This window comes from Somniosus microcephalus, chromosome 5, assembly GCF_052327205.1.
Source record: "Somniosus microcephalus isolate GS21.2 chromosome 5, FLI_Smic_1.0, whole genome shotgun sequence".
NCBI classification, from domain to species: domain Eukaryota; kingdom Metazoa; phylum Chordata; class Chondrichthyes; order Squaliformes; family Somniosidae; genus Somniosus; species Somniosus microcephalus.
This window is the reverse complement of record NC_140991.1, coordinates 56,847,339-56,862,401: the sequence shown is the minus strand read 5'-3', so window position 1 is coordinate 56,862,401 and position 15,063 is coordinate 56,847,339. Positions and strand designations below refer to the sequence as shown.

General features: G+C 43.8%; 1 protein-coding gene across 3 annotated transcripts in view; it reads left to right on the top strand.

Annotated features, from left to right (window-relative positions):
• LOC147117050 (integrin beta-1-like) overlaps positions 1 to 15,063 on the top strand; it is a 166,022-nt gene that overhangs the window by 74,148 nt on the left and 76,811 nt on the right. For all 3 annotated transcript variants that reach the window (XM_085987645.1, XM_085987646.1, XM_085987647.1), the window contains exons 4-6: positions 5,069 to 5,285; positions 10,279 to 10,449; positions 11,515 to 11,708. In XM_085987645.1, coding sequence (XP_085843771.1) covers positions 5,069 to 5,285; positions 10,279 to 10,449; positions 11,515 to 11,708 — 582 coding nt within the window. The remainder of the gene's footprint in view (positions 1 to 5,068; positions 5,286 to 10,278; positions 10,450 to 11,514; positions 11,709 to 15,063) is intronic.

Genomic DNA, 15,063 nt, shown 5'->3' with positions numbered 1-15,063 from the left:
GTATCGCTTGCTATCTGCATCATTTGGAACTCTGGCAGCACCCAGTGTTTTAATTTCAGCTTTAGGTGGGAGAAATTAATGTGATGTGAGATTGAAGTAAATCCTGAGTAAATGTGCAAGTTCCATCTTAATTGCTGCTTAACATACAGTTAACAAACAATAGAAGCATTACCAGGTCTGTACATTAGAAATGTTTACTTGCAGTATGAAGTTCAGGAGTATGGGATAAAAGTTTACACTTCTTCAGTTAGTATTAAATCACAAAATTATTAGCCCATAATGCACAATCATTTCAACCCTGATGGTGTCCCTGAAAGGATTGTTACTAGTCCTAGCCCCTGTAGGGCTACCCCAGATCAGGCGTATTCCTCAGACGTTCACCTTCAACTAAAGTCAGAGGTAGCCGAATCCTAAAGACACTTAATTGGGTCTAAAGGTTCAGACTATCTCTCCCTAAAGGAAAGGAACGACCTGAAGATGTTACCATCCTCCAGATAGCACTTTTAATAAGTTTAACTAGACTGTAACCTTCCAGATATTATGAGGGTCCGGAAAACTCCTCCAGAATTCTGCAACTCCTCACCAAAGAGTGTACAGAGATTGAGTTCATGAGTTTGATACAGAAGTACTATGTGAGACAATTCTAAAAAAATATAGATTTATTAAAAAACCGACATGTAACTTACAGCTGGTGATTCAATCGCAACATTAACAGTTCCAAAAACAAAAACTTACAATTCTTATTATCAGAGATCCTTATTCGCAAATCTTAACTTCATTACATTTTTATATTTCTTAATCTTATTCTCCAGGATATCCACCAAAATCAAATACCTTTGATCCCCGAGACTCAAAGAGTTAAAAACTTACAGAGCCTGCCTCTGAAGCATGAGAATCGCTTTGCCCCTTTCAGCGAATTCTGTCTTCCCATTTGAAAGTCCTATATTTATACCCTTTCTGCAGTGGTATATCCTTTGAAGTTTTCTGCTGATGTAAGCTAATTATCTCTAGTCATTTTTCTGTTGACTTCTTTCTATTCTTACTGTTAGATCAGCTTTAGCCTGCAGAATTATGTCTGCTGTGTAGGTGTCTCAAGTTTATCATAAAAACAATGTGACAGCAATAGTTCTATTTGATTTCATTTTTATCAAAGTCTCCTGTTTGTATCTTTTGCATTTAGAACACCTCAACTGGTTACAACCACAGACTTCGTATCTCCTAGGTATTCCAAGTTCAACACAAAAACAATGTGATGGCTAGTGCCTCCCATGTTTCATTTGATGTTATTTTTATGAAGGCATTCTGTGCAATTCTTTTTATAATGTGTAAATTAAAAACACCTCAACTAGGGTGATCTATGCAATTCTTATTTGCCTCAGTTGGTTGTACCATATAATCGTGTCTCCATGTTTCACTTGATGTCATTTTACAAAGGCACATGTTTCTTTAATCTTTCTGTGTTTCTTTCCAAAGTGTTGGTTTATAATACTTAACTGGGTATAGCCACTGTGTTCTTTCCAAACTGCAGACTTCCTGGAACCTCCAACCTGCTGCTTCAATAGGGCTATTGTTTCAGTGTCAACAACCTATCTTATCTCAAAAGCCTGTATGCTGCTTGACGTAAGAAAACTACTAGGCACTTGGTCTAAGCATTAAACAAAGCTTTAATCAACTGTTTTACAACATGGAGGTCTAGTTGTGTCCTTCACTAGTTCCTGTTAAGAATGTCCTGCGCAAGCTGGGCCCGTGCCCGAGTATTTATACTCTCCCTGGACAATGCCACCCACAGGCCACTCAGTATTATTTCATAAGTCTTTCTTTCATGAATGACTGATTCATGTCATTGTTTACAGTTTTTGATTGTTAAGGCTTCCAGACTTCCAGACCCAGTGGGCAGGATTTTCATTGGGCCGTGGAGGTGGGATTGGAGGCATGTGGGGGGGTTAAAATCCTGAAATCAGGGGGGCACGAACCCATCCCACCCCAACCCACCTCCATGCCAGTTTCAAAAGAGGCGGGTACCTGACCTGCACTGGGACCCACCTCCCCGAGGCAGGAAGGGGATTAGTGCCAATTAACTGCCTGTTAACAGGTAGTTAACAGACAGTTTTTAGCCTAATCCCTATTTTCATTGGTGAAATGTGGGATTCCCGACGGCTCCAAACCACGCCAAGTTAGCGAGGCGGGCCGTCGGGATGAAGGGCTTGGAGGGGTCGAGATGTCCGATGTTCAGGTGAGTGATGGGTGCATGAGTGCAGAGGTAAGTGTGTTTGGTGTGTGTAAAGTGTTTAAAGAAGTTTTACTTACCTTTTCTTACCTTTACAGCCTTCCTTCCTTCAGGTCTCATGAGTCCCTCATCTCACCAGCACAGAAAGCAGAATGGCTGTGAGCTGTCAAAAGTTCCAGCATTCAGCTTTCTGTTCCAGGGAGATCTCTAAATCATCCTGATAGGAAGGAATTAACCTGGAGTACAGATTGTCAGTGTTTGACAGCTTCAAACAGCTGTGAAATGCTGATATTTCATCTGTCAAAAGGTCTTGACAGATGAAATATCAACCTGTGATGTCACCTGTGGCCGGGTGGCCCTTAATTGGCCTGCTGAGCCTGTTGGGTGGGCTCAACAAGGTCAATCAAGTCTAAATCACGTGGGTTGGCTAGAACTCGATGGAGGCGGGACTACAACCCCAAAAGTTGTAGTCCCGCCTCCTACCCACCTCCTCAATGAAAATCCAGCCCAGTATGTCATGTTTTAATAAGTCAAACTTCCGTTCATAGGATGGTGTATTTTTCTAAATATGGCTATTCCTTCACATCCCAAGCTATGTGTCTTGGCTTTTCACCTAGGTTTCTGTTTAAGAAAGGAAAGAAGGTTATAAAGGTTATAAGTGATTTGGACTGGGTGGAGGAAGAACAATATTGAAATTTGCTGATGACACAAAAGTAAGGGGTTCTGGCAAATGGCGAGTAGCACTGTAAAAGACTTAGGGGCAACATAGTCAGGTTAGCAATAATGGGCAGATAGGTGACAGATGAATTTAAATGCAGAAAATTGAGAGGTAATGCATTTTGGGAGGAAAAAAATGATGAATGGAATTCTAAATACCATGGAAAGACACTGACTGATGTGGAGGAAGAGCTAGGGATTCAAACAGATATGATACCTTGAAGGTGCAATTGTAGGTAGATAAAGCCAGAAAAATGGCCAATGATGATGCAGATAAAGAGACCCACATTGTCTCTTGAGTAGTAATGAAAACAGTCGTTGCTTCAGATTCAATACCTTTATTTCTTAAGTCAGTATGCAAAGCATGTTACAAGCAAAGTAGATTAAACAAATACAAGTGCAGAAATGTAAACATGTATTTCACTATTCTCTCGCTGCACTAACTCCCTAAGCACAAAATGTCTGTTTTTATATGATTCTTGTTCCCTTACTAAACTCGAATTCTGCCTCTTCTCCCTTGATTGGATTCCTTGTGTCATCTGATTTAACATGACACCTCCCTTGCAATACTTTCCCATGGTGTCCAGGCTGAACCAAGGCTCAAGCTCCATGGCACGTAGCATCCCTTATCTCGTCTGTTTCCAGCACTTAATCAGTCTGCTTTTCTCTGTGAACAATTGAGTCTTACTTATTACACAGTCTGCAGCTGCATGTCCAATCTGGTTTCCTAGGCAATGGTCATAAAAAGCTCTTCTTTGGCAAGTTTTTCAAGCTCTAAGCACAATACTTCAATTAAGTTACTGTTGTTACCAAGCTTACACACAAGCTTATATGTGATTTCTATTTCATATGCTAAGTTAACTTTTAATTTCCCAGCAAGCTCTCTGCCAAGCTAGTTCATTTGCCTTATAAATTAATTGTAATTACCTTGTGAATATATAAAGAAAATACGTGTTAATAAACAAATGCGCACTATCTTGTAGTGTTTGCTCCCTATACTATATGCTAAGCTAGCCTTAATATCCCATCAAACTCTCTGCCTCTTCCTTCTCCATGTTTCAACATGCCCCATGTTCCAATAAATGGCATTTTGGGTTTTATAAATAGCAAAGATGTAATGATATGTACAAAACTTTGGATAGGCCAGTTAGCTTGCTGTGCAGTTTTAGAGGCTCCATTATAAAAGAGACATATATATATATATATAATATATAGAGAGAGAGAGAGAGAGCAAAGCATTGATTCATCAGGGAGATACCAAGGCTAAGAAAGTATATTAATGAGGAGAGGCAAGGTATTAGGACTATTTTTACTGAAGTAGAGAAGGCGAAGAGGAGATTTAATAGAGGTTTTTAATATTATGAAAGGTTTTCATAATGTGAAAAGAGAAAGGCTATTTTCTCTGGTTGGGAAGTAAATGAAAACAGGTCATCAATTTGTTACGAAGAGAATGAAGAGAGAGATTAAGAGAAATGTCTTTGTGTAGATTAGCTAGACCATGGAATACTCTGCTATAGGGAATAGTTGAGGCAGAGAGCATTGTATCTTTTAAAGGAAAAGTGCATAAATGTTTGAGTCAGAGGAAGATACATGGTTATAGGGAGGGAGCAGGATAATGCGATTAGTTTTGGACTGCTCTAACTAAAACACAGACATGATGGGCAGAATGGCCTCCTTCTGTATTGCAAACTTCATAAGGACATAAGATAAGAACACAAGATTTAGGAGCAGGAGTAGGCCATACGGCCCTTCACGTCTGCCCCGTCATTCAATAAGGTCATGGCTGATCTTTGACCTCAACTCCACTTTCCTGCCCAATCCCTATATCCTTTGATTCCCCTAGAGTTCAAAAATCAATCTATCTCAGCCTTGAATATACTCAACGACTCAGCATCCACAGCCCTTTCAGGTAGAGAATTCCAAAGATCCACAACCCTCTGAGTGAAGAAATTCCTCCTCATCTCAGTCTTAAATTGCCGACCCCTTATCCTGAGACTATGCCCCCTAGTTCTAGACTCTCCAGCCTGGGGAAACAACCTTCTATGGTTCTATAACAAGAAGATAATTCCTTTGAGTCTTATTGCCATTGAAGCGCATGAACTTAACTAATTTGTCCTTTTATAGGAATTCTTGCAGCAGGGAGAAATAACAGGGGCACGCTGTGATGATATAAAATCATTAAAAAAGAGAGGATGTTCGATGGAAGATATTGAAAATCCCAAAAGTTCACTGAGAGTAAATACTGATAAAAATCTGACTGGCTCTGCAAGCGGTGAGAAGATGAAGCTGGAAGAAATCACACAAATTCGACCACAGAAGCTAACTATGAAATTACGGTCAGGTACTTCAACTGCAATATGGAAAATGCTCCATGAGTTAAAAGTCATCATTATCTATTCATCATCAACTATTCTGTTCCTTTAAATATATATGCAAACTGTAATTATTAAAAAAAAGTTGTTAAATACAGTTCTGATATACTCTAAGTGTCAATCTATCTTTCTCATTATAGACGCTGATTTCTAGCATTTTATGTCTTTATTTCAGATTTCCAATATTCATGGTGCTTTCTTTTATGTCTTCTGCTAAGTAATTGGTCATGAAATTCCTCAGGCTTTCTGCCAATCTCCTGCTGTAACTCTGGCGGGAGGCAGGTGGAATTCCCATGGAAAAGGCAGGAATGTCAGGTCTCTGCCATTTTGGGCATTTCCAAAGAGCCTTGTAAGGGGTGTAATTTCCACCTGTCCTTACGAGGCAAGTGATGAGCCTTGGTGTTGCAGTGGAAGTTGATATGCTCAGTAAAGTGAGGCGTATTGGCCTCCACAAGGGCTTGCGAGCTTCCCTAGTAGAGACCAGACCTGGCAAGTGTCCTGGACACCTGAAGAGGAATTATTTTTTCCTTTGAGTAGTGCCAGGGACGATTATTGGGGTGGGGGAAGGAGTCTGGGCACATGAATCAGGTGGATGCCAAATACGTGCCTGAACTAGGGCTTGTGCCTACTTGCACTATGCAGATGAGGTGCCCTCTCACTGAGGCTACAAAATCTAGCGGGGTCAACACTGAAGGGCTTCATTGGAGGTGACCCAGTGGCACTTTCCGGGATTACAATCTGTGAAATTTCAGAGTTGTGAACTTGACCAGTCGTTTAAATTGCTTGGTAGATCTGACTGCTGTGGTTTTACACCATCGCTAAGTTAATTCCAATATGACGCAAGGTACATGATTGCTTAATCACAGCATAAGAACTATTGAACATAAGGAATTATAAAACTGCCAACATTAAGCTTGATGTCCACTTTTGTTTGAAATATGTCTTCAACAGTTCCTACCTTTCTATGACGCCCATGTCTGCCCAAGAACCAAATATCACCTCTATAACTGGGAGGCTGTGGTGGTACTTCTCTAACATTCTGTCACAGGGAAGATGAAAAAGCTTTAATCTGAGAGGCCATCCTTCACTTACTTCTAGCCTTCAATCTCCTCTCCTCAGGAGGTAAGGGAGAAAGGGACCTCGTCTCTCTCTCTCACAAAAAGTAAATACTGCAGATGCTGGAAATCTGAAATAAAAACAGAAAATGTTGGAGATACTCAGCAGGCCAGGCAGCATCTGTGAAGAGAGAAACAGAGTTAACGTTTCAGGTCGATGACCTTTCGTCAGAACTGGAAAAAAGCAGGAAATGGAACAGATTTTTAAGCAAGTGTAGGGGCTAGGAAAGGGGGGAGGGGATGAAAGAACAAAAGGGAAGGTCTGTGATAGGATAGAAGGCAGGAGAGGTTAAGAGTCATTAAGAGATATTCAAGGCAAAAGGTGATGGTAATGGGACAGGTTAAGAAACAAAGGATGGCTCTAGATAAAGTGTAAATTGCACTGGCAGAATGAAAGACAGCTGCCATGTGGGAGAGAAGAAAAGACACAAACAAAAGGCGTGGATAAAAAATATATATATGATAGGGGCCGAGGTTATGATCTGAAATTGTTGAACTCTATGTTGAGTCCAGAAGGCTGTGAAGTGCCTAATCGAAAGATGAGATGCTGTTCCTCGAGCCTACGCTGAGCTTCAGTGGCACGATGCAAGAGGCCGAGGACGGTGAGGTCTGAGTGGGAGTGGAGCGGAGAATTAAAGTGACAGGCGACCGGAAGCTCGGGGTCCCCCTTATGGACTGAACGGAGGTGTTCTGCAAGGCGGTCACCCAATCTGCGCTTGGTCTCCCCAATGTAGAGGAGACCGCATCATGAGCAGTGAATATAGTATACTAAATTGCAAGAAGTACAAGTAAATCGCTGTTTCACCTGGAAGGGGTGTTTGGGGCCCTGGACAGTGGGAAGGGTGGAGGTATAAGGGCATGTGTTGCATCTCCTGCGCATGCACGGGAAGGTGCCAGGCGAAGGGGAAGAGGTGCTAGAGGAGGGGACCAGGTTGTCATGGAGGGAGCAGTCCATTCGGAAAGCTGAAAGGGGAGGTGAGGGAAAGATGTGTTCGGTGGTGGGATCACGCTGGAGGTGACGGAAATGGCGGAGGATGATCCGTTGAATGTGGAGGCTGGTGGGGTGAAAGGTGAGGACAAGGGGAACTCTATCGTGACTCCGGGAGGGAGGGGCAGGGGTGAGGGCAGAAGTGCGGGAGATAGAACGGACACAGTCGAGGGCCGTGTCAACGACAGTAGAGGGGGATCCTCGGTTGAGGAAAAAGGAAGACATGTCGGAAGCACTGGAATGGAAGGTGGCATCATCAGAGCAGATGCGGCAGAGACGGAGAAACTGAGAGAATGGAATAGCGTCCTTACAGGATGCAGGCTGGGAGGAAGTGTAGTCCAGGTAGCTGTGGGAGTCAGTGGGCTTGTAGTGAATGTTTGTCAATAACCTATTCCCAGAGATGGAGGCAGAAAAGTCGAGGAAGGGAAGAGTCGGAGATGGACCATGTGAAGGTGAGGGAAGGGTGGAAATTGGAAGTAAAGTGAATGAAATTATCAAGTTCAGGGCGAGAGCAGGAATTGGCACCGATACAGTCATCTATGCACCGGAAAAAGAGGTGAGGGAGGGGACCTGAGTAGAACTGGAACAAAGAGTGTTCCACATATCCCACGAAAAGGCATGTCTTTCTCTCTCTTATCAAAAGTAGTGTAGTCAGTGCTCCACTCACCTTGCCTCTCTTTTCTCTGCTACAAATATGCCCTCTTGCATGCTGTTCCTCTCTCTACATCCTCCATATGTTGAAATCAAAACTCAATGTACCATCTCTTACTCTAGTTCATTATTTCCCAGGACCTTAAGATTGTGGCACTCTTTACCTACCTCAGTTTGCTCTTCCTCCTTCAGGCATCCTGTTAGCCACCGCTTCCTGATTTAGCTAATTTTATCTCCTATTCTTTTCAGTCTCCGTTAACATTTGGTGTTATGGACGTTGGTCACCTAGGTTTCTCAGTGTAGCACAATGGAATTATGACATTGTTAACAACAGAGAGAAATGTTAACACATCTCCCAGGTTGGAAACAAAAAAGTGTTAAAATCTAGAAATCATTCAGAGATAGCTAGCTGGTAAAGTAATTCAAACTTAATGTTGAAACTTAGCAAATTAATCAGAATTTTCACTTCATAATAAGAAAGAAAAGACACTGAGATGACAGAAGCTGAGATGGTCGTCAATCATTTTGCATGTAGTATTATGATTACCCAATTCTTTGGCGAGAGCTGGTTTCATGGGCCTAGAAATTGAGTTGCCTTAGCGCCGCTTTTGAGGCGCTAGAGGGACTAGCGCCAGAGTTCTGGCCAGTTTAAAAATTCCCTGGGGCCCTAAATCGGCGTTGCACCGGTAGCGCTGCGCCGGCACCGATGACGTCATTGGTGTGCGCAGCGTCCCGGTTGCCGTGGTAACCCGCCCGAACTCCGAAATTGAGTTGCGGCCGCCTCGCCCGTGGCAGCCGCAAGCAATGTTCTGTCAGAGGTGCCTTACTCCAATTTGCGCCGGTGCATTAAAGGCCCCGCGGCGGCCGGCCACTTTCCCGCCGGCCACCTGCCCGCAGCTCCCTCCCCGGACTTCTCCCCCCCCCCGGAACAGATGCAAGCCCGGCACTTGTCCGAGGTGCCGGGCTCATTTTTAAGCTGATTTGCGCGGGCCGCGGCCGGGTGCAGGCAGCTCCTCCTTAACGGGAGGAGGAGGCCTGCACGCCCCCAGCCTGCCGCACCGCATCGGGTGCCGCAGCGCCGGAACAACGCCGCAATGGGGCAGTTAGCGCCCATTGGGAGGCGCTGAAACCCTCCAGTAGCGCTGGCAGCCGTTTGGGCGCGGCGCTACTGAATTTTTGGCGCGCGCAGGGGGACTTAGCGCCGGCACTAACTTCCGACGCTAAAGCCCTGGCTGCGCCAAAACTCAATTTCTAGGCCCTGGAGTTTTATTGGGCTCCTCCTACTACTTTCTAAGAATTCATTAATTCACTGATTACTGAAATGTGGTACAATTTCCTAAAGTCATTTTCTGAAATACAGTGGCGGGGAGGAGCGTTCAGTATCAGTGCCGGCGGTTGGTGAGAAATTGTAATCAAGACGGTGAGCTGGTGGTAGGCCACCCCCACCGCCTGCATTTTCCATCATTCTGTGCTGCAATCCGACCCGGTTTTGGGTGGGATTGTGGCGGAGAATGCCGGCCCAGAACCCCCTTGCTCTTCTTCAAACAGTTCTTTAATTATTTTACAAACTGAAAGATGGCACCTCCAACAATGCAGTAATCCCTCCATACTTCACTGAAGTGTTAGCTTAAATCATTTGCTGAAGTTCTAGAGTAGGGTTTGACTCCACAGCCGTCTGACTCAAGAGGCCAGAATGCTACCAATGGAGTCTAGTGGCTGAATTTTGCCAGGATTATACCTCTTCAAGAAATCTCTCAACACTATTATTCTTATAAATTTAGACCATTTGTCTTTTTATTTTATGCATTCACAGGATGTGGGCATCACTAGCAAGGCCAGCATTTATTGCCCATCCCTAATTGCCCATGAGAAGATGATGGTGAGCTGCCTTCTTGAACCGCTGCAGTCCGTGTGGTGAAGGTACTCCCACAGTGCTATTAGGTAGTGAGTTCCAGGATTTTGACCCAGTGACGATGAAGGAATGGCAATATATTTCCAAGTGAGGGTGGTGTGAGACTTGATGGGGAACTTGGAGGTAAAGGTGTTCTAATGCTCCTGCTGCCCTTGTCCTTCTAGACGGGAGAGGTCGCGGGTTTGGGAGGTGCTGTCGAAGAAGCCTTGGCGAGTTGCTGCAGTAAATCTTATAATTGGTACTTTTATGTTTCATATTTGTGAATTTCGAGCACTACCATTTTTATTTCTTTTCAGGAAAACCACAAACCTTCTCAGTGTATTTTAAGAGAGTTGTGGACTATCCCATTGATCTCTACTATCTCGTGGACCTCTCCCTTTCTACGCAGGATGACTTGGAAAAAATGAAGAAGTTGGGAATTGAATTGAAGAATGAAATGTTGATGATAACTTCTGATTTCAGAATTGGTAAAAAAAAATCCTTAAGCTTTGTTTTCACGATCCAGGTCCTTGAAATGATATAACAGAACATGAGTATACAACACAAAAATCATGAGACAAAACTAGATTAATTTCCTCACAGAGGTTATGGAGAGTTGACTTTTAGCAAAGTCACTTTAATGCCATGCCTCTTAATTCATTTTAAAACTGCAGAGGACTGAGCTTGATGGTCTGAATGACATTTTCTCATTATATACCTTTTCAAATTATTGTTCTCTACTTTGTCAAGCTTAGCTCTGATAATGGCCCAGAAATTCGGGTCCCAACACGTGAGTACGCACGGGGTACTCACACGTCGGCCCAACGAAAGTGCCGGTTTCGTGCATGCACTGCGCATGCGTGGGAAACTGGCACTTCCGTTCCCCTGAAAGAAGAGGTTCAGTGGTCGAACGCGTGCGCCGGAGAGGCAGCGCGTGCGCATTGAACTTAGGTTTTTTGCAGGTTTTTCCGAGTGGGTAAGTCTCCAGCAGTTACACTTTTAAAAAGCAGGTGCAAGGCCTGCTTTTAACAAGGTAAGTGGTGAATTAATTAAAGTTAAAACATTTTTTCCACAGGTTTATTATTTTTAAATATTTTAAAGGAAGTTAAGTTTATTTTTAGCCCGGTTAGAAAATGTAATTAAATTTTTCAAAAATTTAAATTATTGTTTAAAATAGTTATTTCATGTAATTTATAGTTATTTTAAAAATGTGATTTAAAAAAAAAATTATTTGAAGTTTTAGTGATGTTTTGGGGGCTTATAGTATTTATAGGTTTTGACAGCTCTTCCTGTCAAACTTATGAATGAAGCATTCCCTGCTACCATTGGCTCACGTAATCCCAGGGGACGCATCAAACTAACTGCGCCCCTGGGATATGCAAGCACTGCGTTCCGGCAGTTGAAGGAGGCCCAGGATCAGAATCCCACGCGGGCCCACAGCTCAACGGCCGGCGCGCTAGCTAAGTGCAGGTTGGGGGCTTGCACCCGCGGGAAACCCCCGACCCGAATTTCTGGGCCAATATTTCCTCACCTGTGAATGTGTTCCCTTTTAGGGTTCGGTACCTTACAAAAAAATCCTTGCACAGCTGGTGAAACATGTACAAGTCAATTTAGCTTCAAAAATGTTTTATCGTTGACCAACGACAGAGCAAAGTTCAACACACTTGTACGCAAACAGACTATTGCTGCAAGTCTGAACCCTTCAGAAGGTGGTGTTGATGCTATAATGCAGACGGCTGTCTGTGGGGTAAGTGGAAACAATTCAATGTTTAAATATCAGTGAAATAATCGGTAAATTTGAATCTAAAATGTGGGTGTTTCTGTGATCTGTGCTTCCAAGTGGGAGCCTGGCTCGTCAGGCAGTGCATCTTGGGAAACATGGGTGCGCAGCCGATGATTTGCATGCCAGTGATGTGCGCTGCAAGCAGCTCTTCCTGATGGAAGCACCATACTGTCCAAACTAGGCAGAACAACAGAACTGAACAAATTAACAGTATACCCTTTACCAGAAAGTTAACAATCAGCTGGATCTGTAAGACTTTTAAATATGGAGTAGGACAAATGTTTATATTGGAAAAAGGCAAATTATTGAGGTATTTAACACTCCAAAAATAATCCGGATCGCTGAGCGGGACCCAATAATCAATGTTCAAGTTCTAAGACATGGGTTCAAGATGGGATGTGAAAAGGTGACTTACCAATCAGATGTAATGGGCCGTATTTTCCGATTGGAGGCTTCCTGCGCGCGGAGGCCTCCGATTTGGAAAAAATCTACGGGCTTACCTGAGGGATCCCGAGGTGCGGACACTTCCGCTCCTGGACCTCTCCAAACTCGAAATGCGCAGGGTCCATGTATCCCAGAGGCGCATGCAGTTCGCAAGCGTCCCTGGGATCACGTGGGCCATGGGGAGCCAATAGGAGAAGGGAATCTCCCTTCATACACTTGACAGATAGACCTGTCAAATATATGAATGGAGATCACCCCAAAAACACAGTAAAACATTAAGTAAACTTTTTAAAAACCATCACATTTTTAAAATGAGTTGAAATTACAATATATTAAATAACCTCCCGGAAATGTCAGGGAACATAGGGTCTGATGAAAGGGAGGAACTGAAAGAAATCAGTATTTGTAGGGAAATGGTGTTAGGGAAATTGATGGGATTGAAGGCCGATAAATCCCCAGGGCTTGATAATCTACATCCTAGGGTACTTAAGGAAGTGGCCCTAGAAATAGTAGATGCATTGCTGATCATTTTCCAACATTCGATGGAATCTGGAACAGTACCCATGGATTGGAGGGCAGCTAATGTTACCCCACTATTCAAAAAAGGTGGTAGAGAGAAAACGGGGAATTACAGACCGGTAAGCCTGACATTGGTAGTGGGGAAAATGCTAGAGTCCATTATAAAAGATGTAATAGCAGAGCACTTGGAAAACAGTGACAGGATCGGACAAAGTCAACATGGATTTACAAAAGGTAAATCGTGCTTGACTAATCTACTGGAATTTTTTGAGGATGTAACTAGTAAAATAGATAAGGGAGAACCAGTGGATGTGGTGTATTTGGACTTTCAGAAGGCTTTCGATAAGGTCCCACATAAGAGATTAGCATGTAAAGTTAAGGCACATGGGATTGGGGGGCAAGGTATTTATTATGTCCGTGTATAATTGTGACACGGACTGCAGGAGTTGGTTATAACAGGTCTTTACTGAATGGAGACAACCTGGAACTACTATGCAAATGTTACTACACCGGCTTATATACAGGGGTGGTCACTACTGGTACTGCAGTATACAGGGGCTGCAGAATATAGTTCCTTCTGCAAAGTACATACACTACAATTCCTCCCCTTTTAGCTAAACAGTACATAACATTCGATTAACAATGAAATAACATATTTACAATTACAGTTGCTTGATACATTAGTTGAAGTTAAGCAATTATAAGTTCAGTCTTTGAGGAGGCTTCCTGATTCTGTCTGGATAACGCCTCTTTGGGGTATCAGGTTCTTCTGGCAAAGTTGAGTCGGGATCAATATCGCTGTTTGGTTCGTCTGCTTCCAATATCACCGATTCTGAGGTAGATGCAATTGGTACTTCGGTTTCATCGCCAGGTGTATCAGATCGTGGTGTGGAGTTGACGTTTCCCAGTGACTCTAGAATCTGGTCAGCATGGCGTCTTACAATGCTCTCTCCAACGTCCACGGTATACATTAGAGGTCCTTGCCATGTACAGATCGTTCCTGGCTGCCATTTCTCTGTGTGGTAGTCCCGGGCCAAAGCTGGTTGACCTATCTTAAAACTCCTGGTCGGCCTTTCATTCATATTCTGAAACTGCCTGTTCTCCACATCTCTTCTGATGTTTGGCTTAACCAAACCCAAGCGGCATCGTAGTCTTCGATTGAAGAACATCATGGCTGGAGTTTGGTTGGTAACCGCATGTGTCGCATTCCAGTAGGCAAACAAGAAGTTATCCACCTTGTGTTGTAGGGGTATATCTTCATTACACATTGCCTTGATAGCCTTCTTGAATGTTTGAACGAACCTCTCAGCCAATCCATCAGTGGCTGGGTGATATGGGGCGGATGTGTAATGCTTAACACCATTGTTCTTTAAGAACCTCCGGAACTCTTCAGACACAAACTGTGGTCCATTGTCGGAGCAAATCTGTTCAGGCAGCCCATTCCTGGCGAATATAGTTTGTAAGACTGTGATAGTTTTTTCTGTGGTGGTTGAGGACATTTTTATTACCTCTGGCCACTTTGAATGTGCATCCACCGCAATTAAAAACATCGAGTCCATAAATGGACCAGCAAAATCAATGTGCACCCTTTGCCATGGAGATGAGGGCCACTCCCATGGATGTAGAGGGGCTTGTGGTGGGGCGTTTTGGACTTTCTGGCATCCTGTACAGCTCTTGGTCATCTCTTCGATTTCTCTATCGATTCCCGGCCACCACACAAACGCTCTGGCTACGTTCTTCATTTTTACCCCTCCCAGATGACCCTCATGAAGCTCATTGAGCACTCTATCCTTCAGTTTGGGTGGAATTACTACTCTGGATCCACACATCAAGGTTCCTCTGCACACTGACAGCTGTTCTCTTCTCGGCGAGAATGCTGGCAGCAGTGGTTCGCCATGTGCTGGCCATCCCTTCACCGTTAAATCATAGACCCAGGAGAGTGTCGGGTCATTTCGTGTTTCCTTTTCTATGTTTGCATTCGTCACAGGGAGACATTCGACTGTGATCGAGTGGAATATCGCCACTGTAAGTTCTTCTTCCACCGTCGGCAATGGTAGGCGCGACAATCCATCAGCATTCCCATGCTGTTTAGTTCCTTTGTACTCGATGTCATATTGGTGTGCCCCTAGGAAAAGGGACCACCTCTGTAGCCGTTGTGCTGTCATTATCGGTACGCCCTTCTGAGGGTTGAAAATGGAGGCAAGAGGTTGATGATCAGTTAGCAGAGTAAATTTCTGACCGTGCAGGTAGTGATTGAACTTCTTCACCCCCCACACCAGGCTGAGGGCCTCTCTGTCAATCTGGGCGTAGTTACGCTCGGCTGAAGTTAACGAGTGTGACGCAAAAGCTATCGGCC